Below are 27,956 nucleotides of genomic sequence, written 5' to 3' on the forward strand. Positions count from 1 at the left end.
CAGGTCTGGGTCTGGTGGATATGGATGTGGATGTGGATGTGGATACACAGAACGGCCTATATGCCGACATCGTTATGGATCCATCCGACCTTTGCCGACCACTCAGCGACCTCAGCTCGTGACTACTGTCATAAACTCTTGGGTATCTTGTTTACAGTTTATACAACATTACAGCTGAACGTAAATCGTGTGACATTAATGCCATTTTCATTTTCAATATATCAGAGCCCACATCATCAATACAACATTCAAATTATATATAATAAAATAACTGTCGACATAAATCTGAAGAGTATTTCATTAATACATAAATAAATAAATACAAATACAAATATAAATGTTTTAAATGACGAGGACTGAGAGAGAGAGGAAGATAATCATCAATATATATGTATATATAATTTAATATTGTGGAATTTAAAAAGCCAGAGGATTTATAACGATGGTATTTTTTGAGTTATTCAAGTTGTTTCGGATGTCCATCACTGGCAAACATTCCAGCAACGTAACTGTTGGCTTCTCCGGGTGTAGGAAATTCTTCAGAGTGTTCGGCGACTAAATGAGCCCGCAGTTCTTTTGAAAAATTTGTCCCATAAATATTACATCCCTTGATTTTGCATTTTTCACACTCGTAAATTGCTTTCCCGGGATGTAGTCGAGTCGACAGGACGTGTTTCCTCAAATTTTCCTGCAAAAAAAATACAGAGAGACTTTTAGACGACTGTGAGAAATTTAAATATAAAGAGAGATTATTTTTATCAGCGGTAATTAAAATTTTTTCTTAATTAGAGCGCACACACTGAGGGCGCGGGTAAAAAAGTTGAGTATAAAAGCATATCTGACTTATTGAGACACGAGCGAGTGTATTTTATCTGGGGAGAGAAAGAGAGGGCCGTGGCTCAGATGCGTGTAGATAGGACAAAAAGCGTGTAACCATCCGTGGTAAATCATAACAACGCCGTAGGAAGGAAGAAGGAAGGAAGGAAGGAAACAAGAAAGGTGGCGCGTGTAAACTCGTCGACGCAGCAACCGCGTTGTTGTGTTGGAGGTACTGGTGCTGGTGCTGGTGATGGTGCTGGTGGTGGCGGTGGGTACCTAGTGCGCGGTACGGGGAGTTGGGAGTTGGAAGCTTGTCTCGTTAAATCGCCCCCGCACTCACCATCACGTTTCGTCCTGATTAAACTAAATACTGAATAAACAACAATTCCATCTTACAATACAAGAATAATAAAACTATTTGTAAATATTATTATTTATTTAATATAAATAATAATTTATCGTTAGCTTGTCGGATTTAATACTCAGAGGATGATTTACAGAGTAGGCCATCAGTTGACCACTCGGTGAGAGTCACTGGAATGAGTTTATGTCGCTATCAAAAATATACACGAGAACCTCTCTTGTATATCTGAGAGAGACGGGACACGTTTCCCTGCTGTATACTTTTTTATAAATAAATATAAATATATATATGTATGTATATAAATATAAGTATAAGCTGGTTCAAAAGGACATTAGCATACCGGGCGCGCTATGACTCTGAGGAGGACATGCGTGTGTGGGCATTCAGTGAGCACAATTAACTCGTTATCTTATCGTGGCGGCGGCTTGGTCCAAACATTAAGGTGTACCTTGCTTAATTTACGCCACCAAGTTGTCTGATGGCGGCCAGCAGCCAGCGGCCAGAGGCGCTCGAGGGAGCAAGGACGAGGTGTGCAAGGAGCCAGCGTGAAATCACGTCGACGGGATCCAATGGTGAGAAGAATTAAAAATAACCCAATTGGAGGCTGTGTAAAAATATTATACGAAGGACTGCAAAGCGAACCCGGGCTTATTTTATTATTTTACATCTAATTACGTACGATATTATTGCTCGCGTATGGACAGTGCGGGCACTTGTAGGGTTTGGCTCCTGTGTGCAGCCGCAGGTGACGCTTCAGATGCGATTTCAGTCGCGTTACAAAGCTGCAACCTTTGTGCGGACATGACAGCTGAGGTTCTAGGTCTCTGTGTCGGGTGTGATGGCTGGAAAAAAATTTTTTTATTGTTAATTATTTATTTATTTAATTAATTAATTATTTAAAAATTTTTTACCGGCGAAGCTGGGCCTTGGTCTTGGCCGAGTACGGGCACTCGTTGCACTGGAACTTGCGCTCGGTGGACTCGGGATTGTGGACCAGAGCTCGGTGAGCTCTGAGCTCAGTCTCCGTTCTGAGGACGGTCGGGCAGCCAGGAAACTCGCAGTTGTACTCTTTGCCGACGTGCCGAAGCATGTGTTGTCTTAAATTATTTCTGTAAATGGAATATATCACGGGCATTATGGACATTAAAAATAATATTGAGGATTTAAATTTTAATTAATGAATAAAGTTTGAATTTAAAAATTTTTTATGATATTGGATGATGCGGTCACTTGAAATAAATTAAACTCCATCATCGGTGTCATGTATATACAGTCTAATGGCAGCTTAATTTAAAAAATTTAATCTCCGCGATAAAATCACGTCTTTCTCCAAGAACCAGAAATAAATCTATAAATCAATAGCGACCGTTCTTTTACTAAATAACTCGTGATTCTTGATGACTTTTCTTTGTATAAAAAAGAAAAAAAAAAATGATTAAATTTATTTGGTTTTTTTCGGTCATAAATTTAGTAGATTCTATATTTCAACATCCGAGCCGACACGATATAGAATTATCAAGTATACTGTGATATAAAAATAATATTTATAAATGTCGAGTGAGTGCCTGAGAGTGCTGGTGAATGATTGAGCAACCTCGAGTCATTCATTGGGGATCGGCCAATCGGTGCAATTAAAATCAAGTAGCCCAGGATAACATCGGGAGGATTATCATCAACAGTTGGTGAATTTCGGAGGGTGGGCATGTAATACATTTGAGGCCTTTTCGGTCTTTCGGGGCTGGATCCTATGAGAAATACATTTATATATTTTTATATATATACATATATATATCCAAGTACGCGGGCGATAGAGGCGAGAGACGAGAGAGTGAAATGGGCATGTAGTGTACGAGTAGGCTGAAGGGAAGGATGGGAGCGAGCGAACGCGGGCATTAATTAAAAAGGTTGCGCATTAAAATGATTTGTTTTAATTGGCTGAACGCGGTGAGGTATTTATGGCCGGTCGGTTGGTCCTTGGGTTGTCGGTTGGTTCGTTCTCCGATATAGTCCGCTCTACAGCGACGCAATTCCTCTCCTCCTTCTTCTTCTTCATCTTCTTGGTCTTGGTCTTGGTCTTCTTTATCTTGTTCATTTCCCGTATTTATTTTTATAATAATTTATTTATTTGTTTTTTTTTTTTTCCAATTCATCTCCGAGTGAGTTGATTCCACGGTTCTCGGCCGTTACTCCTTTGATTGGCTCTTAATAGCTGCTAGCGTCTACTCTCCCATCAGAGATTCGTCGTGTCATTGAATCTCGAGGATTTATTGGAATGTCGTAGGTAGAATATGAGATTTGAGAAAGTCCGTATCAATCTGCTGGTGGCGGACAAGCCAGAGAGCGGTTATTTTTTATCGACAGCAAGGAGAATCGTTCGATGAACTGGTGGTTAGTGTGCCCCGAGCCCGAGGCGAAGGTCAAGGCCACTAAGGAGTGTCACGTTGGATATATCGGCAATGCTGGCTCTTCTCGTCCTGATTATTTATATTCTAAAGTAATGAGAATGTTAATTCCTAGACTGACGTATTATAATCGAGGCTCCGATGATATGGCACTAGTGAGTCTGGCCCGAGTGGGTGGATGAGTCTTTGAGGACTTGAGTCTTTCTCAAAGGTGGGATCGCTCGGATGATCGAGCATCACCGCGATGTGCTGGTGTGCTGTGATGCTCTCGGGCATCGGTGAGGATCGAGGATGATGGCGAAGGAGGCGAAGGAGGCGGCGATGCTGGAACGAAAGAGGCAGGACCAGACTGAACCGAAGGTGATGCATGGCCGACGTTTTCTTCTCTGCAAGAACGCGGTGCAACCCTGGATGTGGATGCCAACCAGCAAGAGAGTCCAGAGTAGAGGGAGACCGAGAGTAGATTAACAGACAGCTGAATAAAGAAGAACGAGAATAAGAAATATCCGTTTGCTGGGCAGCTCTCGGTCGGGTTCAGCCGGCCCCCTGGAGCAAACGCTGTCATAACTCAATCCCACCTTCGTCCAGCAACAACTCTCTGAACAGTCTTCTCTCGGTCTGTCTGTCCGTCTCGATAAATACTCCCTGCACCTGTGTGTTGTTATTCTCTCCTCCACAGCATCATCCTTCCCTCTCATTTATTTAATCTTTATTTTTCTCTTACCAACCAGTCTCCACACTGGCTAATCCCTATATCCCATACATTTGTTATATATGCCTCTTGATAATACACACTGATCATATCCATGCTCAGTTATGTTGTGCTAAATATTAAATATACCTATATATCGCAAAAGACAAACTTTATCACCTTCGTCACAGCGTGTTCTCCATACATTTGTTTCGTCATTATCTAAATTAAAATAAATTATTTATTATATCCATTCGCATCCTCGGTAATCCTGGTGCCGATCCAACATGTCTTGCCGCCACCGATGATTCATCAGCACGACAACTTTAACTCTATTCTCAGAGACTGACACGATAATTATATATATCGACTCACGTGACACACTATTTGACCAGGTCGCGTGCAACCTCGGCCATATCATCAACGCGATACGTGACCAAGTCTGCGGGAGTGCGAATTAACCCAGGCCAATCAGAGTCGCTTGCTGGTTCCCCATCCTCTTGTACACTATATATATATATATATAGATAGATAGGGATAGAGATAGAATAGATCCATGTATGTGTACAACGACAGAGACATATGTATATACATATTGTACGTGTCTATATATATATATATTAAGAGTGGCACATCAAGAAGATTAGAGTGGGAGGAGGGGGAGAGACTCAAGCGAGTCTAGAGGGTAGTTAACGGCTTGTAGTTGAGGTTTCAAATAAACAACAATATTATAACGTGGGCTCAATTGCTTGAGAGGGCTCCCATGATAACCTTCGCATAAATTGGGGCTTTCTGTAACAACTTGGCTGGCCCTGGTGGTCCGCCCGGTCTATTGCCCTAGGATCATTTGCGATAAACATGTCACCGGTATATATTTTCGTCTATTCTCTGGTATCAACCCGGAGTTTGTTTTGTTTATAGACATCTCGGGCATGCCATAGCTCTTATCTTTTCCTCTTTTTCTCCCTTTATTTAATGCCCCGTGTCTCTGTGTCATCTCAGGCATCCGTATAAATTTAAAAAAGAATGTAACGAACGTAAAAATTTAGTAAAGCACCTACGAGTGCAGACAGTCGCGGTTTGGCTGCGTTTCAGAAGCCTGCTCGAATCGAGAGGACGGAAAGGATCTGCTTCGTCGTTGTCGCCACCGTGGTTGGTTTTTGGACAACGCCGTGGGGTGGAAACGAGACGAGCAGAGACTGAAATTCGGGAGGAAGCAAGAGAATGGACTTTCGAATGCCCAGCAACTGCTATATCTCTACGCGTTCTCGACCGCAGCTCTGTTTTATTTTATGAATAGCAATATTTCACGCGACAACTGGACTCGCGGGGCGCCCACCACTAAACTGTCTACGTCTACGTGCTTACCGCGTGCCATACCACACATATCCATATACATGTACACATATGCAGACATTAATATATTTTTATATATATATACAACGACAATTGACTACTGGGATAAGGGTGGCGTGACCATGATCCTCGTTCAAATACCACTGCTATGAGCCTGAGATAGATATTTATTTATATATATATGTATATACACATATATGCAGGGTTATGCGAAACTCAACCCATCACGGACTCAGTACACCCTCGTATTGTTTTCTCCGACTATGGAGATCTGACGGTCTATATATTTGATCGAAAATTTGAGGGCGACTATTTCTGATGCCGATGGCTGGGCAAGAAAAAAATAAAAAGGCTAAAGTATGTGTAGGATAGTCATTTAAAAAAAAAATTATTGGTATGTGTCAGTCAACGGCATAAATGCTTTGAATGATATTTGGTGGTAACGCCTATCTTATCGAGAGTATGCCAGTATCTGAGTGTATTTACTCTCGGCATGTAGCGGGAGCAGTGAGCAGGAGGCGGACGTGCGGAGCGCCATTACTGCGACGAAAGATAAAAGATACGTGAGCACCACGACGCGGTCCATATATGTAAAATACCTGAGGGAACGCATGTATGGGATGTGGAGAGCAAGAGGAAGAAACACCGAAGGAGGTGGAGGTGGAGGTGGATACGGAGGAGGAGGAGAAGCACAGAGGTGACTGTAGACTTTAGAGGTGCAGGGGGAGGCGAGGACCCAGTAGCTCGCGCGTATGTAACATACTATCTTGAATATGCGCATACATCCCGACTCTGGCCTCGTATTCTCAGAATTGGGGGACGCGATCGGGTGCGCGGGAGCTGACCATCGCGTAATTACCTTCTTTCTCTCTTATACGAACTACACACTCTCTGCTCAGGTACTCTCTGCGCGCCCCCGCGAGCATATATGTGCATATATATGCAAGTGTATATGCAGTTGCTCTTATTCTTATTTTTCCATTCTTACTGGTCGTCGTTTTATTTAAAGTTGCTCCACTCGCTTTGCCTTGTCTCCAGAAGCTAACGAATGAGCCTGCCAGCTCGTCCAGGTAAACACTCTTCGAGGAAAAATTTTTAAAATAAACTCAAACTAAACGAACAAGTAAATACTCGACTAAAATCGCGCTTATTATAATACCTTGTGTAGGGAAATAACTTGGCATCATCGCTATCGGAGGGTAATACGGTTATAGTGGTCAGTTTAATTGTGGAGTAGAAACACACAGCCGCAAATACGAAGCAGGACGTGCTTTAGGTCTGAGCAAGTGGTAAACAATAGCGGGAGAGTGGAGAGTTTGAGCAGGAAGAGGGATCTGAAGCCAGCGAGGCAAGAGGTGTTAACATTTGGTTTATAGCAGTGTTGCAACACAGTACTATACGCGATGCCGATGCTTTAATACTTATGTCAGCAGCAACTCGGAGACGTTAAACACTAGACCTAGTGCACATTACCGTGTCTTGTATATATGAGAGAGTATAGACTAGACGTACTTACATGAACGCAGTCGTAATGCTTGCCTCTTAAATACTAGAATATGACTTGGAGGTTTACAAGCCGCCATGAGCCAGCCCAGCACACACACACACACACACACACACACATACAAATACTTATTCTTATTCTCTTTCTCGTTCTACGGCTGCTTTGTGTGTTATATATACATATATATGTACATACCACGCCGTAGCATAACGTTTGTTACTTTTATTCCTTTCCACTTTTGCCTCCCCCTTGGCCTCCTCTATTTACTATTTGCAATTCTGTTGCTCGACCGCATCACGTTGACTTCTCAGCCTTATTCAAGTTATTCTCTGTCCTCATATCCAGCTACTCTTACACTATGCGGTCTTTTATTTTATAGTTATGCAGTGAAGATACTTTTACTACTACAACGAGTTTCACGGTTAGTCCGCCAGCACTATACAACATTTATTGTTCTTTACTTTTTCCCTAAACGCTCGTTTATTTATTTATAAATGCTTCTCTTCAACACCACCAGTTAATATACCTTTTATAATACTAGCCTCGGGTATTAACTGTAAGATATGCTTGGGAAAATCCTAACGATCGTGATGAAAACAATATTTTTTATGGTAACACATTAAACTATATATACACGTACATGTATCTTTTTTTTAATCGCCATAAATAAATAAATAGAAATACTAACTTGGTATAGAACCCGGTGTTGCAATGCAAGCAGATGAAATTCCTTTGACGCTGGGTTGTCTCGGTGGTTGCGTTGGACTCCGAGAGCGAATGGGACTCGGTTGTGTGGAGAGTGAGAGCCGATTTTCGGGAAAAAGACTCCGTGCACTTGGAGCACCGATAGGGTTTCTCTCTGGTGTGTCGGAAAATGTGATAGCGCAGAGAGAATTTCGGAAATATTTTTTGGCAGACTGGACACCGGTAAGTCTGGGGAGATTTACTAGACCCGGGTTTTTCAGAGTAAACTTGGACGGTGCCCGCGTGAAGAGCCTGATGAAATATTAACTCTGCCTCGGAGTTTGTTCTGAAAGGACACTGCAAACATTTACGTCCTCCATCTACGCACCGTGATTCATTATCTAATATTTCTGTTATTTTTCCGCACGCTCCCTCTTTCGTGTGCTTCGTTACATCTTGGGGTAAAGCGAAAATCTCTCCGCACCTCAAACATCTGAAAAAATTTTATTATTTATTAATAAATGAAAATTATGATCCTGAAGTTAGCAGACAATTAAAAATTTTCGAATTTTTTTTCAATTAAATAAAAAAATTTAAAAAATACACATGTAGAAAATTTAAAAAACTATAGGTGCAATTTTTTTAAATATTTTTTTTTTTAAATGTATCGTTTTTAAAAAAATCTGAAAATTATTAGACGTCGGCTTATTTCAGTATCATTAAAAATTTCCGATAAAATGTCAGTGTCAATGAATTTATTTTATTTTTTACTCCCCTCGCTTACTACCCCCACGACTTTAAAATTATTTTTAAGGAGCCGATTAAGAATAAATTATGTAATTAGGGTCTTAAATTACGCAACTATGTTCTGATGAATTGAAAATTCATTACCGTTTCCACCCTCAACTTCCGATAACGCGGGCGTTTATCGAAAATTTAATTTACGCTTAATAATTATCAGTATTAAATATAAAATATTTATTTATTGACACGGACAATTAAATTATAAATTTTAAAAAAGTAATTGAAGACAGTACTTGTGACAAGAGTCGGGATGGATTTGAAGTAAATGTCGCTTATAGTCAGTCAAGTTATTGAATTTGTCTCCGCATTGACCGCAGTCCTTGGATGGCAAAACTCCTTGTGACGTAAACTTGTGCTCCTTGACAGTCTGTTTGTGACTTGGTGTTCTACGGTGTAAAATAGCGTCTCGAGCAGTCTCGAAGTTGATCGAGCAGAAGGAACAGAAGTACGGCGCAATCAAGGGTATTTCCGCCTTGGGTAAGTCTGAGGACTTATGGGAAGCCAGTTGATGACGTTGCAAAGCTACCTGGGATCTCAGAACTTGGGGACACAGGGCGCAACGTACACGCTGTTGATAGTCATCTGTTGCCGTCGAGCTCTCAGGATGTCCAGTTTCCTTAGCGTGCTGCTGGAGCTGGATGTTGTAGCGAAATCGACGATTGCAAGTTTCACACGATAAAATAAGTTGCCGGCGTATAACAATCGGGACTGAGCCATTGATCATAGAAACTGTCTCACGGTGTTCTATACTCAACAGATGTTGTTCCATATCTGCTCCACCGTTGCACCAGAAATTGCAGCAAACACACGTGTAGTTTTTTTCATCCTAACTCGTATAAATAAATATAGATATAACATGAAATTTATTTAATAGTTTAATACTATATATAGTTGTAGAGAGAGAGAGAACAATAAATACTCACATCATTTGGCATATTTGCATGGGTAGAGCGCCAGTGACGCAAGAAAGTTTCCTCGGTGTTGCAATAAAACCGACAGCTCGTACACCGAAATGGGCATTGGCGAACCACGTTCCCCATGTTCTCCAGGATAAACCGTTGCGCCTTAGGACTGCAGGGGTATAATCCTGCGACACGACAGTGGTAGTGGGAGAGCAGGTGTTTACCCAGTTGAAGTCGACGCACACGGGCGTGACACATTTCGCACCGCAGAATTTCTTTTTCTCTATTCCGAGTTTTTTTACCAGACTTATTATCATCAACTACTGCCTTCTTGTTCTCTGTGCTGCGTTTCTGTAAATTTATTCAAATTACGAGACAAAGAATAAGAAAAATAATAAAATTAAAAGAATAAAAAAATATAATTATTGATTTAAAAGTATTGGAAAAAGTACTTGTGCGATAACTTTCTGACGTTTGGTGCGAGATTTGCTGCGTAAGAGTGGTCCAACAGATCGTGGCAATTTAACGTCGCCTTCAATTTCTTGAATGCTACGTCGAGCGTGCAAGTCCGAGCGCAAGTGTCTGCTGTAAACCAATTTAGAGGCGAGTTTCCGACCACAAGGACTGCACCAATAACCCGATCGTAGTTCCGACGGCGTAACCGAAGCCCCCGGGATCCATTTCCCGCGAGTGTGACCAGGCGGTGGTTGTCTGCTGTTCCTTGTCATCACACTCTCCTTGTCTTCCTCTTCCTTTTCGTCCATCTCTGCTGGTTCGTCCTCCTCCGTTTTCTGCTAACGATATATACCATCACATGTATAGATATAGATATAAGTACAGATATATAGCTACAAGAGAATCAATGAGACACCCGGCGTCCACGACGTATCCAAGGACGACAATTAGTCGAGTTAGCCTAACGGCCGAGCGTCACGCGATCCTTTAATTACTGAGACAAGCACGAGCGTGTGCTCCACCACAGACCTTAAGATTAAAACCGAACAAGGACCAACTGTTCGTCTCCAATCTGAATCCTTGCTAATCGTCAACCCACAATTATCCTTAAAAAATATTTAAAACTCTTACCTCACTGGGTTTCCATTTTCCTCCAGTGTGCGGCTGCGGCACTGGACTGTCCCGATGGTCCGGCTCATCTTGATCAACTTCATCCTCATTTTCGGGCGCAATATGCTCGAGCAATTGGCCGGGCTTCCATTTTCCCCCGGTGTGAGGCTGCGGTGGGTATTCTCTGTCATCTGGGTCGTCTGTTTCCGAATAAGAATCCTCATGGGCAACATCCTCGGCTGGACTTTCATCTGAATCGTCATCGGAATGTCGCTGCTGACGATTATAGTCTGAGTCACTGTCGACACTTTGATCAACGGAATCTTTGATTGTATCAGAATCTTCATCGAGGTCGTCATCTAACCAACGATCACTCTCGTCGTTGCGTTTATTTTTATCTGTCTCATCGGCGGGTTTGGGCAGCGTTGGTGTCAGCTTTGAAGTGGTCGATTTGTCGGTAAAAGGTACCAAATCGGGAAATCCAACGAGCGAAGGAATGCCGATGTGATCAGTGGGATCATCTAAATCCGTAACAACTGGTGACAGAGCAATCAGTTTCTCTTTAACACTCGGCTCGTCAATTTCATGGTACCGTTTTGTCCTTTTACGCTTTCCTCCTAATCTCTCTGATTTTTTTTCCGGCTCCAAGGCTCTGCTTCCACTTGTCTTTGTTTTAGCGCTGCTCTGTAGCTCCAGAGAGCTAAAAAACGCGTCAGCATTTAGTATTTCCGGATAGCAGACCGCCGCCGGGGGTGGCTCAGGGGTCAACGTTTTTCTTTCAGATTGTCGGCAACCAGTTTGTCGATGCTGGACATAATTGTCCAGTCCGGTGATTGTCACGTGACACTTAATGCAGTAGTGTGTGTCGTCCTCGTCCTCATAGCCAGTCTCCATTGATAATTTTTTTGCTCCCTTTATATCATCAGCTCATATCTGAAAAATAATAATAATTATTTTTGACAGATCAATTAAAGTCCCCGGCAAAAGAATCTGAGAGACAGTAGTCTAATAGTTTTGATATCTTCAATAAATTTTTATGCATAAATGACACTAGGGTCGATACTCAATGCTCGATATTATATAAAACTTTGCAGCAATGCCATTCATAATATTGACTAGTTACTTTTTATTTTTTACATCAGCGAGACAGACACTCGAGATTAAGTTAGCAAATAATATAACATCAGAAAAAAAGAGAAAGATCTATATATAGGGAGATAGGGTATGAGTACGTGAGCAAGTGGATGAATGCATCAAGGATACAAAAGGCAAAGACAATCGCATTAGAGAGTGTCATTGGTGGGTCGGTCGGCAAGTAACAGGCAAATTGAACTCAATATTCGCGGAATAGAATAGCATAGCAGGGAAACAAGTTGACGGTTGGGGCATGAAAGCAGGGGGCAAGAGGTGTACGAGTTGAGGAGAAGATCGGTCGATGCCGCTGGCCGTTATTCGGACGACGACACTTCGCCTCCCAGTTTTCAGGTCCCTACCCTCGACCCCTCGCCCGCTTGCGCCATTCTCTTCTTCTCTTCATCGGGTTCTGCGTCGTCCTCGGCACCCCTTGCTCCTCGTCGCTGTTATACTCCCTCATCACCCTCGTCACCCTTATCGCGTTTCTCTCTTCAAACTCATCGCAAGACGAGTCCTCGAGTCACTGACTCCACCAAGTCGAGTTGAGTCGAGCCGAGCCGAGTAGTCGATTAAAACCAAAACCTTAACTTATTCTACCCGGTTTATTTCCACTCGTCAAAAATTAATTCTCAATTACACTGTTTGCGCCCTTACCGACTCCCACTTGGCTCATCCATTCTTAAAAAGTTTTTATTTATTGAGACTAATAATATTCGCAAGACAATTCACCAGCCCAGATGATGATTAATTAAATTAATTTTATTCTCATTGATGTAATCCTGAGATAATGTGAAATGTGAAGCTCTAGTGATCGAGCTACGAGACAATTTCGTACGATCAATCTTCTTAATCTGCTGTCTTAATCCGCTTTTATTATTACTAAAAACGGAAAAAAGGTAAAATAACAGTTGACATGGATCTGAAGCTCTTGTTTTACGGAGAGGAAACTAAAAAAGTATAAAATGATTTTTAGCCGAGAGAATGATCGGATTTTTTTTTTTCCCGGGGGTGGTTGGAGGCGACTTTGTGCTCCCGACGTGAGCCGGCCGGGAGGCGAATAGAAACTTGTTGAATGTCCGGGTCCACGCAAATTTCTGGGCTCTATTTTTTTTCCTCTCAATCCTCCATGCGATTAATGCTCAGTCAAGATGTCTTTGTCAAAAAATATCGATTAAGCGGTCGCTTGGATGATCGAGCGACTGTAGACTTAACGCTCTAGATAGATGTGGCCGGATTAGACCGACTGTAATTACGTACAAAAGAATGTTGGCAAAAAAGAGGGCAATTGAGAAGACCTCGGAGTGCGATGACGACAGTCAGTTAGTCATCGATGAGATTATTCGAAAAAATAATAATTAAATGTAATGGAAAGGTCAAAGTATTTTTATTAATCCATGAAAGATAATGATGGAATGTCCTCATCACGGGTATAATGAAAATGATAATGAGTATATTGGATTCGATTAGAGCTGGCAGTTTGGGCGAAGCTCTATTCTGTAATATTCGTGTCCCTTTCAGACTTTTCCATCAATTCCTTCTCAGCCAGCCGACTATCACATCAAACACATACACATACACACATTCACACTTTAATAGATCGAAGAAACACGCACGTAGAGACATAAAGTCAACAAGAGCCAGCAGAGGGTGTAGTGGCAAACAAAAGAAAAGGAATCTTTTGGGAGTCGTCAAGCGAAATTGAACGATTTCGATTGGACAAACCTCTGATCATTTTACACAAAATCTCTAGCAGTCTCTGGCTCTTTAAAGCTTTCAGGTGAATTGACCAGAGCAGAGCCATGAAAATAGCAGGATCGTACTGATTTTAAAGACAAGATTCTCCGAAGTAACCTTGTCAGCACCTTTAGTAGGAAGGGGGAGCCCAGCGGTCGACCAGCCCTTTTCATTTTCATTTAAAATGCTCTTACCCTCTTGCTCTCATATCGATACTTTGAAACTCAATACCAATATGCCGTCTATATTATTTTCGTCCCATTACATAAACACTGATATAATATTTAAGTACAAATCTAGACGGGCAGAATAATATTATCGAGTCACGGACGTACATACAGTGACTCTTAATGGTGTAGGCGGAATATAAGTAAAGAGGATCAGAGAACAAAAGAAATAGATACGGGCAGTAGTCACACATGCTAGTAGATACAACGGGGGTGCTGCTGCTGCTGCTGGTACTGCTACTGCTTATATTTTGCCAGTGGCCTGGGAGCTAGTCCACTAGTAGCCATAAGGTCCGGGGAATATTGAGTCGGTCCGTTAATGTTTATAACGACGTTAGACAGCCAGTATAGAGAGAGAAAGAGAGACGGCAGTGGACATACTGGAACATACTACACACGTACACTAGGAGGATTCTCTGGTGGGCAAGTGTGTCGTCTAGTGAAGAGCAGAGGGACAGCTAGCAGCAGAAACGAAGAATAGGACGGCGTGTATATAAGAGGCTGTGTGTCTATCCAAGCGTCGTCCACATTCTGCACACAAAGACACGAGAGCAGTAGTAGCAGCAGCAGCAGCAGCAGTACATAGTAGGAATAGTAGAGAGAGAGAGAAAGAAAGAAAATGTGTAGGGCATATCAGAAGTAGAGAGGACGACAGGGACTACTGACATAAGCTTGTGTGTATGTAGAGCACGTACTCGTGGTTCGGTGGAGGAGGTGAAATCGCCGGGGGGAAAGTATAAGGGGGTGGATGATGGTGGGTGTAGTAGTGGCTGGAGTAGAGAGCGGCGGTTGCATCTAGCAAGAGGGTGAGCGAGCCTCTGTCTAATCGATGCCGCGGTGGTGCGCGCTCGCCCCGCTGGCTATTACGCACCTTAATGTCCTTACTCCCGTACCCTCCGGCTCCCTTTGGCATCCACGGCTCTACTTGAATCCCACCAACAGAACCCCATTCGCACCAACGTCTCGCCGCACCTCGTCTACTTGGTTCGCGAACGAACGTTTCGTTTGAGAGCCAGAGACGATACGACCAAGCGGCCATGACACGTGTCAATCTACCGCAGACGCCCGATCGATACCTACGGACTGAGTTCTTTCTCTCTTCCTCTCTCTTTTCTTTCCTTCTCCTTTTATCTACTTTCTCCAGCAACCAAACGATTGCCTCGGTCTCTTACTATACTACATGTATTCCTTTACTTGTCTTTACTTATAAAACAAAACTACTACCAGCTCGCCGCTGGGTCATATCTGCCGACTCTTTATGGCCCGCGGCCTAGGCTGTGGCGTGACAAAATCTCATCTAGTCACTGGTGTACTTTCTTGCCGAGCTCAAATGTCTACTCTCCAGGCTTTGAAGTGAATTAACTTTTTACACCTTCTTCTTTTTGCTTGCTCCATTTTTTTATATTTTTTTTCGGTCTCTCAAGTGCTTGAAAGACAAGTGTATGTAGTTCAGTTGAAATAATAAAACTCCGCCGCTAACCATAAACCGGGTAAGGATTTGCTACGTGATGGAATTTCGGGTTTACAAAAATTAACTTTTATTTTTTAAAATAAATGTAGTGCCACTAGCACTAGTACCAGCACTGGCACTACCGCCTCCAGTGGGAATCGTTGGAACGATGTCGCACGTTGGTTTATCGCCAAGTGCTCTCGACAATTCTTCTCTATTTCTACTTGTGATGTAAAACATTTGTAAATTACTCGGTTTTTGATACAAACCAGATATACCTCCTACACTCTGTATACTTAATATTTAACACTAAATATTAAATCTACTCAAGCCTTGTCTAGCATTAAACATTTACATAGATTTGAATTTGTGTCAAAAAAAAAATATAAAAAAATTATAAACATAAATATAAAGCTACATATCTGTTTTGTATGTATAAGATTGCGGTAAAGACCGATGGATGATGAAAGCACTACTACTTAATGTAAGTTCGTCTCTGAAACTCGAACCCAACAGAAGCAGCGAGTTGTCGAGTGGCAAAAGTACTCCTCGAGTGGCCACGCAAAAGTTTCATGAAAGCGGTAGGGAAAAAAAATATGAGGAAAAAACGCTCGAGTTTTATTCCGTCTTATTCGTACCCTTCTGTATCCGAGGGAAAACGATCTCTCGATAGGGTAATAAAACTTTTATTCCTCTAACGAGTACGTTTAGTTTATTTATATCCGGTCATCAATGGAATTTTCTTATTCCCGATGACCTGAAATGCCTACTCATCCCAAGATTATGTATATGTGTCCCATAAATATGGAAAAAATATGTATTTACATCCATACTTTTTAAATATATACGTGTGGATATATATAATAACAAATCTATTGAAGCATATGGTGTATGGTGATGCGGATACACGTGAATGATTTATCGTAAAAAACGATCGATTTATGAGCTATAAGATGGCGACTTTAGGGACCACCAGAGCCGCAATGACCCTCCTACCAATTTAAAATGTTCATTTTCCAAGTATCAGCCAGAGCTCGTCTATCTACTTGAGTAGAGTATCTCTACCCGAGAGATACGACTCGAATTTTATTTTAGTTTATGTATTTTTTTGACTCCGAACTCCGACATACCTGGGAGTCAAATGCGACTGTTTTTTTTTCTTTTCCTTCAAGTACTGTCACATGGCGATCGTGTCCTTGGAGCATGTGTATCGTACTTGGCTGTGGAGTATCTAGAGTTTCGAGTCTAGAATCTGTAAACCGAGATTATTCTGAAAGTGTGTCGTATCGGTAAGAGACACGAAAAAAAACTTAAGACTATTGTGAGAATAGTGTATCTGTCGTGTTCTGGTCATGCCGGAAATAGTCAGGGTCAATCTCGACAATAGAAACTGTCACTATCAATCTTACGCGTATTCTCCAACGGTAAAAAATTGTGTAAAAAAAAAAAACTACGTAATAATGTATACGATGCGCGTTGTCTGAAAGCTATAAATTTTCGCTGTAAATTCTTTCAATCGGAATAATCTTAGGATGGTATTTAAATTATATCAATCTTAGTTTTTATGATCTTCAGTAAGTTGTTTATGAGGCTTCATTATTATTTTTTTATACATCTGATATTTATATACGGAGGTTTACTTTTTTTTAATGAGTCTTGTTATGACTAATAATAGTTATAAAAACTTCTTGTTTTTTAATTGGAGATAATACAAAGTTCATAAAATTTCGGCCATAAAAATTTCATTTTGATTATTTTGTATTTTTATTTTTAAAAAAATTTTCAACGTTCTTGGTGTAAAAATTCTCGATTTCACATTTTTTAAAAGATGACTAAAGTTACCCGACGTCTAATCATTTTTGAACATTTTCTAAAACCGATAAATTAAAAAAAAAAAAATATTTCAAAAATTGCACCGATAATTTTTTCAATTTTCTACATCTGCATATTTTTTTTTTTAATTAATTTGCTAAAAAAAAATCTGAAAATTGTTAATTGTCTGCAAACTTGTGATACTGAAGTTAGTCGGCGTCTGATAATTTTTTGACTTTCTTTCGAAACAATAAATTGCCAAAAAAATTTTTTTGAAAAAATTGCACTTATAGATTTTTGAATTTTCCACATGTGCATATTTTTTTTTTTTTTTTTTTTTCGTAATTGGCTTATTGAAAAACAAGAATTTAAAATTTTTTGATTATTTGTTAACTTCAGGATCATTCTAATCTACACGGAAAAAAATGAACTATATAATTTGAGAATGACAAGTAATATAATGATAAAGTGATCAGTAAAAATTGTCATTCTAAATAGTAATTTTTTCATTTATGATTAAAACGTGAATAATAACAGGATAAGTAGGAAAATTTGTTGTCTATGCAAGAAAAATTACTACACGGAGAGAAGTTTTTGATAAAATTTACCCTGCAATTTAGAATAAACCTGGACTAAAAACAAAACAAATGCGAAAAGAATAGAAACTGATTCCTTTGGTTTTATTTTTTACTCTTTTTTATCTAAAAATTACTCAAAATTGGGTTTTTCTACCCGATAATTGAACACTATTTAGAAGCGAAAGAGTAATTATTCATCGAGGCCCAGTTTTATTCACAATTGACGAGTAAAATTTATTAGATAATTCTTTCCGTGTATTTGAACTTTAAAAGTCGTAACCGATACTTAGAAAATTGACGACACGTATTATAAAATTTACTATTTAAATGTTAAAATTCCCCATATTGACTACCGGGTTCCAGGTTATAATTTCAAATAGTAATTTTTAAAGTTTTTTTTTTCGTGTAGAATCATTTGAAAAAATGAATTTTTTTTATATTTTTTGTCGGCTAATGTTGCAGTACAAATTTTCTGAACTAGGCAGCGTTAATTTCCGATTTTTAATTTATTTCTGTAAAGATAAGTTGAACTAAACTCTTTTATTTTCGTTCAAACCTTGAAAAATCAAGAATTTTTTTTTCGCAAACTTTTACAGGAAATTTTATCCTAAACAAGAATATTTATAAATTATCTCCGTTGAAATATTTTTTGTAGGGTTAAAAAAAATTAATTTATGGCTGCTTTTTCCTCTTTTGTAAAATTAAAAAAAAATGGAGTTTTTTTCTGAGGACGTCAATGTCCACATTAAAGAAATGGTTGAAAAAATGAAGGTTCAGTATCTCGAAAGTTTCCGCTCACAGTATAATGGAAAATGGCGGCTCCCATTCTATTTTCAGAAAAAATTATTTTAGTCTTCCATTTAAATATCAAATCAATTCATTTAATTTAAAATAAATAACGACATTAATTTTTATAGTTTACAAAAAGAAAGTATGAATTATTACTTTAAAATTAAAAAAAAATTCAAAGTGCCCGGTTTGAATTTATATAGATATAAAAAAAAGTTTGATGAAAATAAATGACTTGTAATTACCAGTAAAATAAATAATTATTTTTTTGATAAGTATATAATTACGAATATTTTATTCGTTTTTAAATATTTAAGAAAGATAAATTTTAATCTGAAAATAATAAACGCTTTAAGATGCCCCAAGAACAGGTCTCTGATGGCCACCGAAAAAACCGACGCGTGTGTATGTTAGTCCAAAAAATAGCAATGAAAAATTACCTAATTAACGGAGCTATAAATTAACGTACCTCAGCTGCTAATCTCGCTGAATATTACCTTCACTGTCAACAATCAACTGCCCAAATATTTTATTTGGATTTCTTTATTAAAAAATTACCATTTCAAGCTGACAAATTCTCCGAAATCAAAACAATCATCTCTACCATTTTTAACATATTTATATAAAAAATTTCAATACAACCGTCTCAGTACTAAATAAATTAAGTTTATCTCTAAATACCTCGAGATATTTTAAACTTTTTAAAAATTATGATACGTATTCCCAAAAAAAAAAAATATGTATATACATAATTTAAAATATCTCATCAGCGTCTTGGAGAAGTCACAAATTTTCTTAAAGATTCTCAATGAGAGAACAACAAAAAAACTATAAATCTCAATAATAAAAATTAAACGCCCACAGTACCGAAATCTTGACTATTATTATGGCAACTCGACGTGGATGTGGATGAGAAAAGGCGGTTTTGCTACGAGAATTCAAATGTTATCGCCGAAAAATTGAGATACGTTCGATCGCTTGCTCACATCATCGCCCACGTTACTGAAATATTTATCGATTTAAATAAATATATACTCGACTTTTGAACCTCAGTGATGGCATCTGTATCAAGTCCAAGACGGATCCAAAGTCAAACTCCACCGGGGGTCCACCTGCGATTATTCTTTCAGCATTCAAGGTATCGAACGTCACGGGCTATTTTAAACAAATCGGTCTCGCACGCCGACGGGACCTGTTGGTATTATGCAGCATCCGTTTATACGTTCTCCGAGCATTCTAATCATGTTTCCGTAGCATGGCGGCTGGTATTTTTTGTCCCTTAGAACCAAAATATTTGACAGAATGTCCTTTAGACTGAAAAAATATAAAACACACACTTTCCCTTCCTTTCAATCTCCATCCCAAGATCTATCATATCTGGACATCAGTCTCCTTCATGTCCAATTCCGTTGTTGTTATTATTATTTTTACTTTTATACACCTAGTCTACTTAGTTTTGTATCCGAAGAATGGGAAGAAGATGAGCCGAGAGAAAGTTACGAGGACCTCCCGGTGTTTTTGCGTAACGAAATGACCTCGAAAAATTCATATCTTTTAAAACTCGTAACTTTGAGTAATTTCTTGGAAGTAACGCTTTACATGAGCGTGAAAACAAACCTTAAGATCTAATTGTGTCTAGTTAGATGTAAGGAAAATGAAAAAAAAACTATGCACTGCGTATGAAAAAGTTTAAGGGAAATATAATAATAAAATATTTGAGATAGAAAATTTTAGCCCGACAAGTATGTCCATAAAGCGATATTTGTGATCGATATAAGAATCTCATGAACTCGGATAAGTGAGTGCGGCCAAGTCTGTTGGTTTAGGTGGTGGTGGTATAGTAGCCTAAGAAATGCCCTCATAAATGTCGCGCCACGAATGTTGCCATCTTACAAAGTTGTTGGAAGCGGCGCGACCTCACCGTCATACCCGTAAACCAGCTCAATGAAAGACGGTTAAACTATACTGGTAGTAACCAGAGTGTATAGCATATATACCAACATCTCCAATAAGAAAACCTATCTCCCAGCCAAAAACACAAACATTATCATCCGAAAGTTCTTCAACCTCCCGTCTAATCCTTGCTCGCATATAAAAGTTAAACATATACTACAATAACAATAATATAATTCTTGCTGAAAGAGAAACAACTACTGAAAATTTTCATTTCAACATTTTTTTTATTTTACTGTTCGCTCTATTTATTATTTCATCTTTTTATCTCGGATATAATAATTGTCATATATATGTGTGTGTAGTCGGGAGTGAGGGTAAAAAATAATTTTTGTTTAAGGGAAAGAAGAAGAATTAAATGGATCCATAAAGAGTGGAAAGAGTGGACACAACAACACAGCGAAAAAAAGGAGGGGAATCGTAGTCCGGGGAACACTCGATCGGGACTAGTAAATCGGCGTCCGTGCACTTTTAATTGACAGGAATGTTTAGCGGGGTAATGAACGCCGGATAAGCTCGTGCAGGATACGAGCCGAGTGAGATGAGATGAGAGTGCGGGGGAGAACGGAGAGGAACCGATGTATATATAGATATATATGCTGGCGTGTGCGTTGTTACAGCGTTGTTGGATGCAGAAGCTACGTTGAGGTGAGTGTGGCATTCACTGAGAATCGGTGACTAGATAGAGACGGCTACAGAGAGCATAAACATCTCGCGTATGGGGCTGAGTCGACCGTGCGCGCGATCCAAATTGTGGGCGTGCTGCCTTTCTCAGGCACATACGTCCTCAAAATATCACAGAGGGGGTATTCTATGACGCTATAGATCACTCTGACTCCACCCTCGAGGGCCGGCGGGAGGCGGAGTTTCATTTCCGCGGTCGCCCTAGTGCGCCGCGTCGCGGTCGGCAAACGAATCTCCTCAAGCAGTTAACCCGCCAAATGTCTACACAATATTATTATTACTCCGACTATTTTTTATCGCTCTACCCTCCTTTTAAACTATTTATTGTTATAAGACTATTAATTATTACATTTTTTTAACCACCGCAATTATTCAAGTACTTACATTTTTTTTTCCGTGATTATTTGGGGCAGGATATTTGGAGGTTAGAATATAAATATTTAGTTTTTGGAAATTTTTCACCAGCCACTTTGTATGTTTAATTGTCTAGATATTTATCAGGATCAGTTTAGTTGATTTTTAGTATTAAAAAAACCAACATGCTCGTGACAAAAACACTTGAATGCAAAAACACCCGAGAAACTCACGATAGACTTTTCATGCGACCGTAGTTTAAGTGTCCGCCGTTGAGGAGCAGCACTGGGGGGAGGTGGAGTGTGGTGGTGAGGTAACCGAGGCCGCCTTTCTGCCCTGCTCTCAACTGATGACACTACAGGATCCCGCCCATTATTTTGTACTCCAAAGAGTGTGTTCCAAGTGTGAATCTTCAGCTGGCCTCGCTCTATTATGTGGGCTCGACCAGAATTTTTGTCAGGCCCAACAGCAATGACAGTAACTCAGGGATCATCAAAAGGGCTCGCCACTGATTGGAGTAAATGATGTGCGAAAAAAAATTTCAATGATTTTACAGAGCAAGTGCATTTGTCAGAAAACAATAAATCATTTTTTTTTTTTTTAATTTTAAATTTAAATATTTATTTGTTTTTCGCGGGTTTCACACGTTAGTTTATTATGTCGGAGTCGAGATATCGATAAAATTTGATTGCGGGTGGAAAATATTTTGATAATGCCAACATACAAAAGTTGTTTGTCTATCTGGTGGTTTGTATAAATATATATATAGATGGATATAAAGAAAGTAAGCTGAGAAGTGAGTTGATGTGTCGTCTTCTTGTTGTCTTGTTCTATAACTTAGGATTTTCCTCATAGAGTAGTAGGGTAGAGTAAAGCTGGGTAGCTGAAGAGTTGGCGCGTGAGAGTTGTGACTAAGAAAATATAAAGCTCATGCGATATGCGATGAGGAGGAAGGAGGGCGGATCAGTCCGCGAAGCGCGAGAGGGAGGGCCGTGGGGAGAGCGAGGACCTCCCCCACCACGCGGCGTTTCACCGCGACGGGAATCCGCAGTCAGTCAGCGCTGGACCGCCGCCCGCTCGATTTCTACATTTTCGCACACTTGCTTACACGTATGCATATTTTTTTAAAAACTCGCGCCCTTAAACTTAACAAATACTCAGTATTTTAGTATTCGTAAGTCGTATTGTTGTTTTCTGTGCCGCTGGGACTGTTGACCGCTAAAAAATTCGCGTTTATTTTGTTTCAAAAACTCACTAACGCGGAATTGTTGAAACCAACTGCAGTCACATTTAAACTTTGCCCCTCTGCAGAAAAATATTTTCATTGTCAGTCGGTAGTTTGAGTGATTTTAAGTGATCTCCCACTCCGTTATTATTTGACAAGAATGTCAAGTAATTGTTTATTTTCGCGGGGTTTTATTTGAAATAAATATGGCGGGAGGTTTAAATTCAATGGGGGTGGATGTGTAATAAAAGCGGGTGGTGCTAAATGTGGATAGATCTTAATTTATGACTGTGATGACGATATTGTAGGGAGTTTGACATTAATTGACATCAATGATGATAATGTATATAATGCATCGTAATGCAATAATGCACACACGTTTGTTTGATCTCTTTTTGTTAAAAGATAATACATATGTCAGTGTTGTATTTAATATAATCCTCAGTTGATGATGAGGAAATCGATGAACGGAAAAGTTGAGAGAGTCTAAAGTGTGACAACTGATGTTTTAAAACGCGAAGAGTTTGAGTGCATAAAGCTGATAAAGTGTGTATGTATATTTATAAAATATATGTATATATATATTTACAAAAGTTTATTTCTCGTCAGTATATAAATAATTGGTGACACGAGAGCTATTTAAAACTAGTGAAAGAGTGATTGGTCCAAGTGAAAAATAAATAAAAGCCGAACGTGAATATTTTTATTAGTAATAATAATAATGTTGAATCTATATAAAATATAAATATCTCTGGATTGGGTTTTTAAAGTTTGTGACAACGCCACTGGCTATCGGCATATTGGAGCGTTTGGAACGGAGTCGAGGCTGACGGGTGCCGTTGACGAGTATATTGCTGAGAGATCTTGAAAGAAACTCCAAAATAGTCGCCACGGACAGATGCCTCGAAGAAAACAACACGCGCCGCAACGCATGAAATGTAAGTGTTTATTATTATAATTAATATTTTAATTGTTTCATTTATTCAAATAATTTATTGACGAGAGTTTTAAATTATAAGATAAAAAGTAACGAGTATGGGATGCGCGAAATTGATGTTGGAGTAAATGTTGATTGGATGTGGCGCGCAGCACGTTGCTTCTCCCACGTGGGAGGCCATGAGGCGCAAAACAATCTCGTTTGTAACAACTCATACACCAGCACATACTTTATTACTTTGTCTGAGTATTCGTTATTATCCTACACTATGATGTACTTCACTGTGCATATATGTAATGTATACATATACATATACACACATATTTATATTTATATTTATATTATCTCTCTGTCTGACACTGACTCTGGTATTCGTTAAAGCCAACAGTTGACTTTTTATTTTAAATACCCGTTAATTTTTCTATCCAATGAAAATTTACTCGGCGTTAAATCTCGTTACGGCAGCGCAAAGAGCGTGTGCGCGTAAATCTGTCGAGGTGGATTTAAAAAAAAAGCGAACGGTAAATAAGTTTGTTTAAATCGCGGAATAATATCGTGTGAAAAAAAAATAAAAAATTTAAATGAAATAAAAAAAAACGACAAGGCTGGAATTAATCGCGTTCGCGCTGGTATATATTTATTATTATCATAAAAGTGCCAGTAAATCATTTTATATATCTAGTAATTATTTTCTTTTGTACAACTGCGCTCGCATATGTGTAATAACTCGAGTGCGGTTATAAGCGAATTAATTCATTGACCCCGGGGATAATTATGTCTATCGATAGAAAAATTTAAAATGCACTACGGGCTCAGGACGACTAGAGCTGAGGGGAATCAAAAGCAAAAGTGTATGAGCTTAAGATAATTTATTGTCACTGTTCCCGTTGTTTATGAGGCCTTTAAAATTCGCGAGTTAATGTTTCTTAGGGCGCTAACTAAATGCTAGAGTTTGCTGCAGTTTAGTATCGCGAAGTTTGTTGCCGAGTTGTGGTTATCCCTACTATAGCAATGTACCGATACCCGTGTACACCAGCCAGCGAATCACTCGTCGGATCGCCGTGCACATAAATCGAACTCTTGACAGCCGACTCAACCGAGACGCGGTTTGAATTCTTTGATATTATATCGGCTTGCGAAACATGAGGACACATAGCGTACAAAACCACACATCATACTGGACTCTGTACTGTCACTGTCACTGTCACTCTCACTCTAACTCTTACTTTGACACCTCTCACTCCTGAATAATTAATAATGAATGTTAGATTTTTATGAAACAGCATTTGTCGTATTAATTAATAGAGATGAAGCTATCGGGGAAAGTTGTCAGTATAAATTTAAAATTAATCGGTCACTGAGCGGATTAATAATTTCTCCGTTTAATTTATCGCGTCCGGTTAAAGAGTGAAAGGTGCTGTTACACAAATAAATAAATAATGCGTACGCTATGACGAGTTTAACTGTCCAGCAAATAAAATATATACATATATGAAATGAAATGTAATATAAAATAATAAGCGATTACGATTGTATATATATTTTATGTATGATGGAATAGAGATCCAAGCGCGAAGGAGTATAACTTGCAAATATTATTATATGAAAATATATATATGTATGTAACGCTTCCTCTTCTCTTTCCGTGTATGTATATGTGACGTGGATATCAAGACATATGTGGGCGTAGCAAAGAAATATACTGGCTGCGATAAATTTCAGTGAGCACGCATTCCCTTTTGATTCTCCAGCGATTAATCTTTAGCGAGTCTTGTAGGGTGAAGACGTCGAATATATATTTATTTTTAACCTCAATGTCGGACACGATATATAAATAAAAATTTTTCATAACAGCGTGTATGGCATCAATTACTGAGTATGTTGTGTATATGTATATATATAAATATATATAAAGGCCATTAATTCAGAGTAAAGTGTAAATAAATGCCAAAGTGATTGTTAAGTAACTGATGATGTTAAAGTCGTGGGTTATTCCGCGAAATCTGGGACAATTCTCGGTCGCGTTTTCATTGATGGGAATGAACGCGTCGTCACTAAGCGCGGCAACGGCTTACTCGTGACTCACTCTCTAGAGATAACTAAGCGGCATGCCACCAGAATTAAGAGTAGAGTAGAGTATTATATAGAGACGGTTTATTTCTGGACGGGCGAATGAAAGGAGCATCGCGATGCATTAACGACGTTATACGGCGAATCTCACCGACACTGAAAATGAGTGATATGTCGAGAGAATCTTATGATTTATTCAAATGGCCACGTTGTCGTCAGACACTCCTAACTATATTTAGAGTCCCTGTCGCTCTTGTTAGCGCCGAGTTTCCTTTCATTGATTTTTTTCTCCATTCCTTTCTTTTTTTCTTTTTTTTTACATTAAATACCGTTACACTCATAAAATCCAGTGAAAAAAATTTCTCTTCTCTTCTCTTGTTTTTTTCTCTCATTTTTTTGGGTTTAAATTTTAAGGATACACGGTTTGTTCCTTTGGAGGAGAAAAAATGCACGTTATCCGAGTGGCGAGTCTCGTACAACACTGATTTTTCCTCAGTCGGTTGACAGATTTATGACCTAGTCCTTGAGATTCCAGAAAAACCCGAGGGCTGGATCCCGTGGCTCATTGTTCGGGGTGAAAGTTTGCGCAATGGGCTCCCATGTAATGTCACCCGATGAAGGAATAGTGTAAAAGGGTCTATACCTAACACAATTCTACGGAATCGGTTTTATTATCGTATCGGCACACTACCACTACCACTACTATACTACTACTGCTGTTATTGTTGTTGTATACTAGTGTAGTAGGAGCTCAATAAGAGTCACTGCTGTAGTGTGGACGGCGATTATGCCAATTTCACTTAAAGTCTCTCGGTCTGCTATTGAAGTCACCCGCGTTTAAACCCAACACACACACACACACACACACACACACACACACACACACACACACACACACACACACACACACACGGAGCCATTAATGTATTTTAGATAAAGATATTAGAAAACGAAATGCGTCTGCGCGGCGGTATACAAATCCGTAAATCTCATGTATAAACTTTAAATGACGCAGCAAATTTCCATCTTCCGCAGTGAAAATAAATTATCGTAACATAAACATCGGTGTTTATTATGCTGCAGAGTTTTGTGACATAAAAAGCAAATGAGTTTAAATTAATTATTGGATTAAATTATTTTACAACTGCATCAGCATCAGCAGCAGCGGCAGCATCAATATATCATTATATCAATGTATTTATTAAATATGTATGCATACATTAAATTAATAATTATAATGTATATAGATATTTATGCCAGTACTTGAAAAAATTTTTCATTGGTTCAAACGTCGCCATCTTTTTTTCCACTTATCATCGCATACTTATACAGATTACGTTAAAAAAAGGAAAATGTCACGTTGAAAGATCTATACAGCATATGTATATAAATATGTGTGTGTATATATATATATGTGTGTATGGTTAACCAAACGTTATAGACATTGGTCGAGCCACCGCGGGAGACCAACGTCCTCGAGTCCCAGGCAGCGTCGCGGCGCTAATAAATTAGCCTTAAGAAAAAGATGGCCGGATGACGAATGCCCGATGCCTGGTGTCTAAAGCCAGCAGAGTCGTGGAAACGTAGCGGGAGAGCGAGGAGGCGAGGAGCCGTAGAGCTGAGAGTGCAAGAGAGATCCAACCGGAGATCAAGACCGAGACGAGTGAGTGAGAGATAAAGAGGCTGCTGTGTCGCAATAATAAGAGCCTCTGTATATTTGTGTATATGTATTATATTATATATGAACGACTCCAGCCAAACACTTTGTATATATAATATACTGTACACGTATACATATATATGTGATGCCAGTACACATCAAAGAGCTCAGCTTCATCTAACCGACAGTGGAGACATCATGTGATACGGCCCTAGTAATTAATCGTCCTCACCGTCTATATATATTTTTTTTTAAATATATATTTATCCGTATTCATATATTATTAATAATAATGATGCATTAACAATTCATAGAAGGCCTTTAGTTGTCGTATTTTAATTTATAGCGAGCCAGTGGTTTTTCAGTAAACAGCTGACGTTTAAAACTTTATTATAAAATTTTAAATAAAAAATAAAAATAAAAAGAGTCGGTCAGGTGAAAGTGGTTTTCAGAATTGGAGAATATTTCGTTTGACGTCAATCATTCAATACAATGTTGATATATTCCATTGGTGTGAGCGTGTCACCAATAAATACAAGCTTATAAATATACATGTATATAAATTTACAGTGCGCGTAGAGTAAATTTACTACTCGGTCCACCGGAGGAGAGGGAGATAAAGAGTAGCATTGCTGACATAAACATAAACACTGACCAATGGACAAAACGCGACTCGGAGAGAGATCTCCATTACGATGGAAATTCCATTATCCCTTGGAAGAAGAGTCCCTCGACGCGGCTCGACACAAGCAATCGAA

At 39.2% G+C, this 27,956-nt stretch overlaps 2 protein-coding genes across 6 annotated transcripts in view; one reads left to right on the forward strand and one right to left on the reverse strand.

Annotated features, from left to right (window-relative positions):
* Positions 1–280: 280 nt before the first annotated feature.
* Positions 281–21,621, reverse strand: LOC130668347 (zinc finger protein 616-like). Of its 4 annotated transcripts, none has more exons than XM_057470587.1 (9): positions 21,337–21,609; positions 10,613–11,524; positions 9,979–10,320; positions 9,548–9,877; positions 8,858–9,450; positions 7,825–8,313; positions 2,095–2,292; positions 1,863–2,025; positions 281–688 (listed from the first exon to the last, which is right to left on the reverse strand). In XM_057470587.1, the coding sequence occupies exons 2-9, from the start codon at positions 11,483–11,485 to the stop codon at positions 458–460; spliced, it is 3,219 nt and encodes a 1,072-aa protein (XP_057326570.1). In that variant the 5' UTR covers positions 11,486–11,524; positions 21,337–21,609; the 3' UTR covers positions 281–457. The 4 variants fall into 4 exon arrangements, with proteins under 4 accessions (XP_057326570.1, XP_057326571.1, XP_057326572.1 ...); XM_057470588.1 differs by having other exon boundaries at positions 9,979–10,317; positions 21,337–21,608; XM_057470589.1 differs by lacking the exon at positions 1,863–2,025 and having other exon boundaries at positions 551–688; positions 21,337–21,620.
* Positions 21,622–22,285: 664 nt separating this feature from the next.
* LOC130667651 (protein tiptop) overlaps positions 22,286–27,956 on the forward strand; it is a 72,692-nt gene continuing 67,021 nt past the window's right edge. The window contains exon 1 of one of the 2 annotated variants that reach the window (XM_057469401.1): positions 22,286–23,469. In XM_057469401.1, the coding sequence (XP_057325384.1) occupies positions 23,430–23,469 (40 nt within the window). In that variant the 5' untranslated portion in view covers positions 22,286–23,429. The remainder of the gene's footprint in view (positions 23,470–27,956) is intronic. The other variant, XM_057469400.1, reaches the window with a different exon arrangement.

This window comes from Microplitis mediator, chromosome 5, assembly GCF_029852145.1.
Source record: "Microplitis mediator isolate UGA2020A chromosome 5, iyMicMedi2.1, whole genome shotgun sequence".
Taxonomy (NCBI): domain Eukaryota; kingdom Metazoa; phylum Arthropoda; class Insecta; order Hymenoptera; family Braconidae; genus Microplitis; species Microplitis mediator.

Excerpts from the sequence above, each read along its gene's own strand:
- LOC130668347 (XM_057470587.1), bottom strand. The coding sequence starts at position 11,485 with ATGGAGACTGGCTATGAGGACGAGGACGACACACACTACTGCATTAAG. Across the intron at positions 10,321-10,612 it reads GAAAATGGAAACCCAGTGAG|CAGAAAACGGAGGAGGACGA; the intron begins GTAAGAGTTTTA and ends ATATATCGTTAG. Across the intron at positions 9,878-9,978 it reads GTCAGAAAGTTATCGCACAA|AAACGCAGCACAGAGAACAA; the intron begins GTACTTTTTCCA and ends ATAAATTTACAG.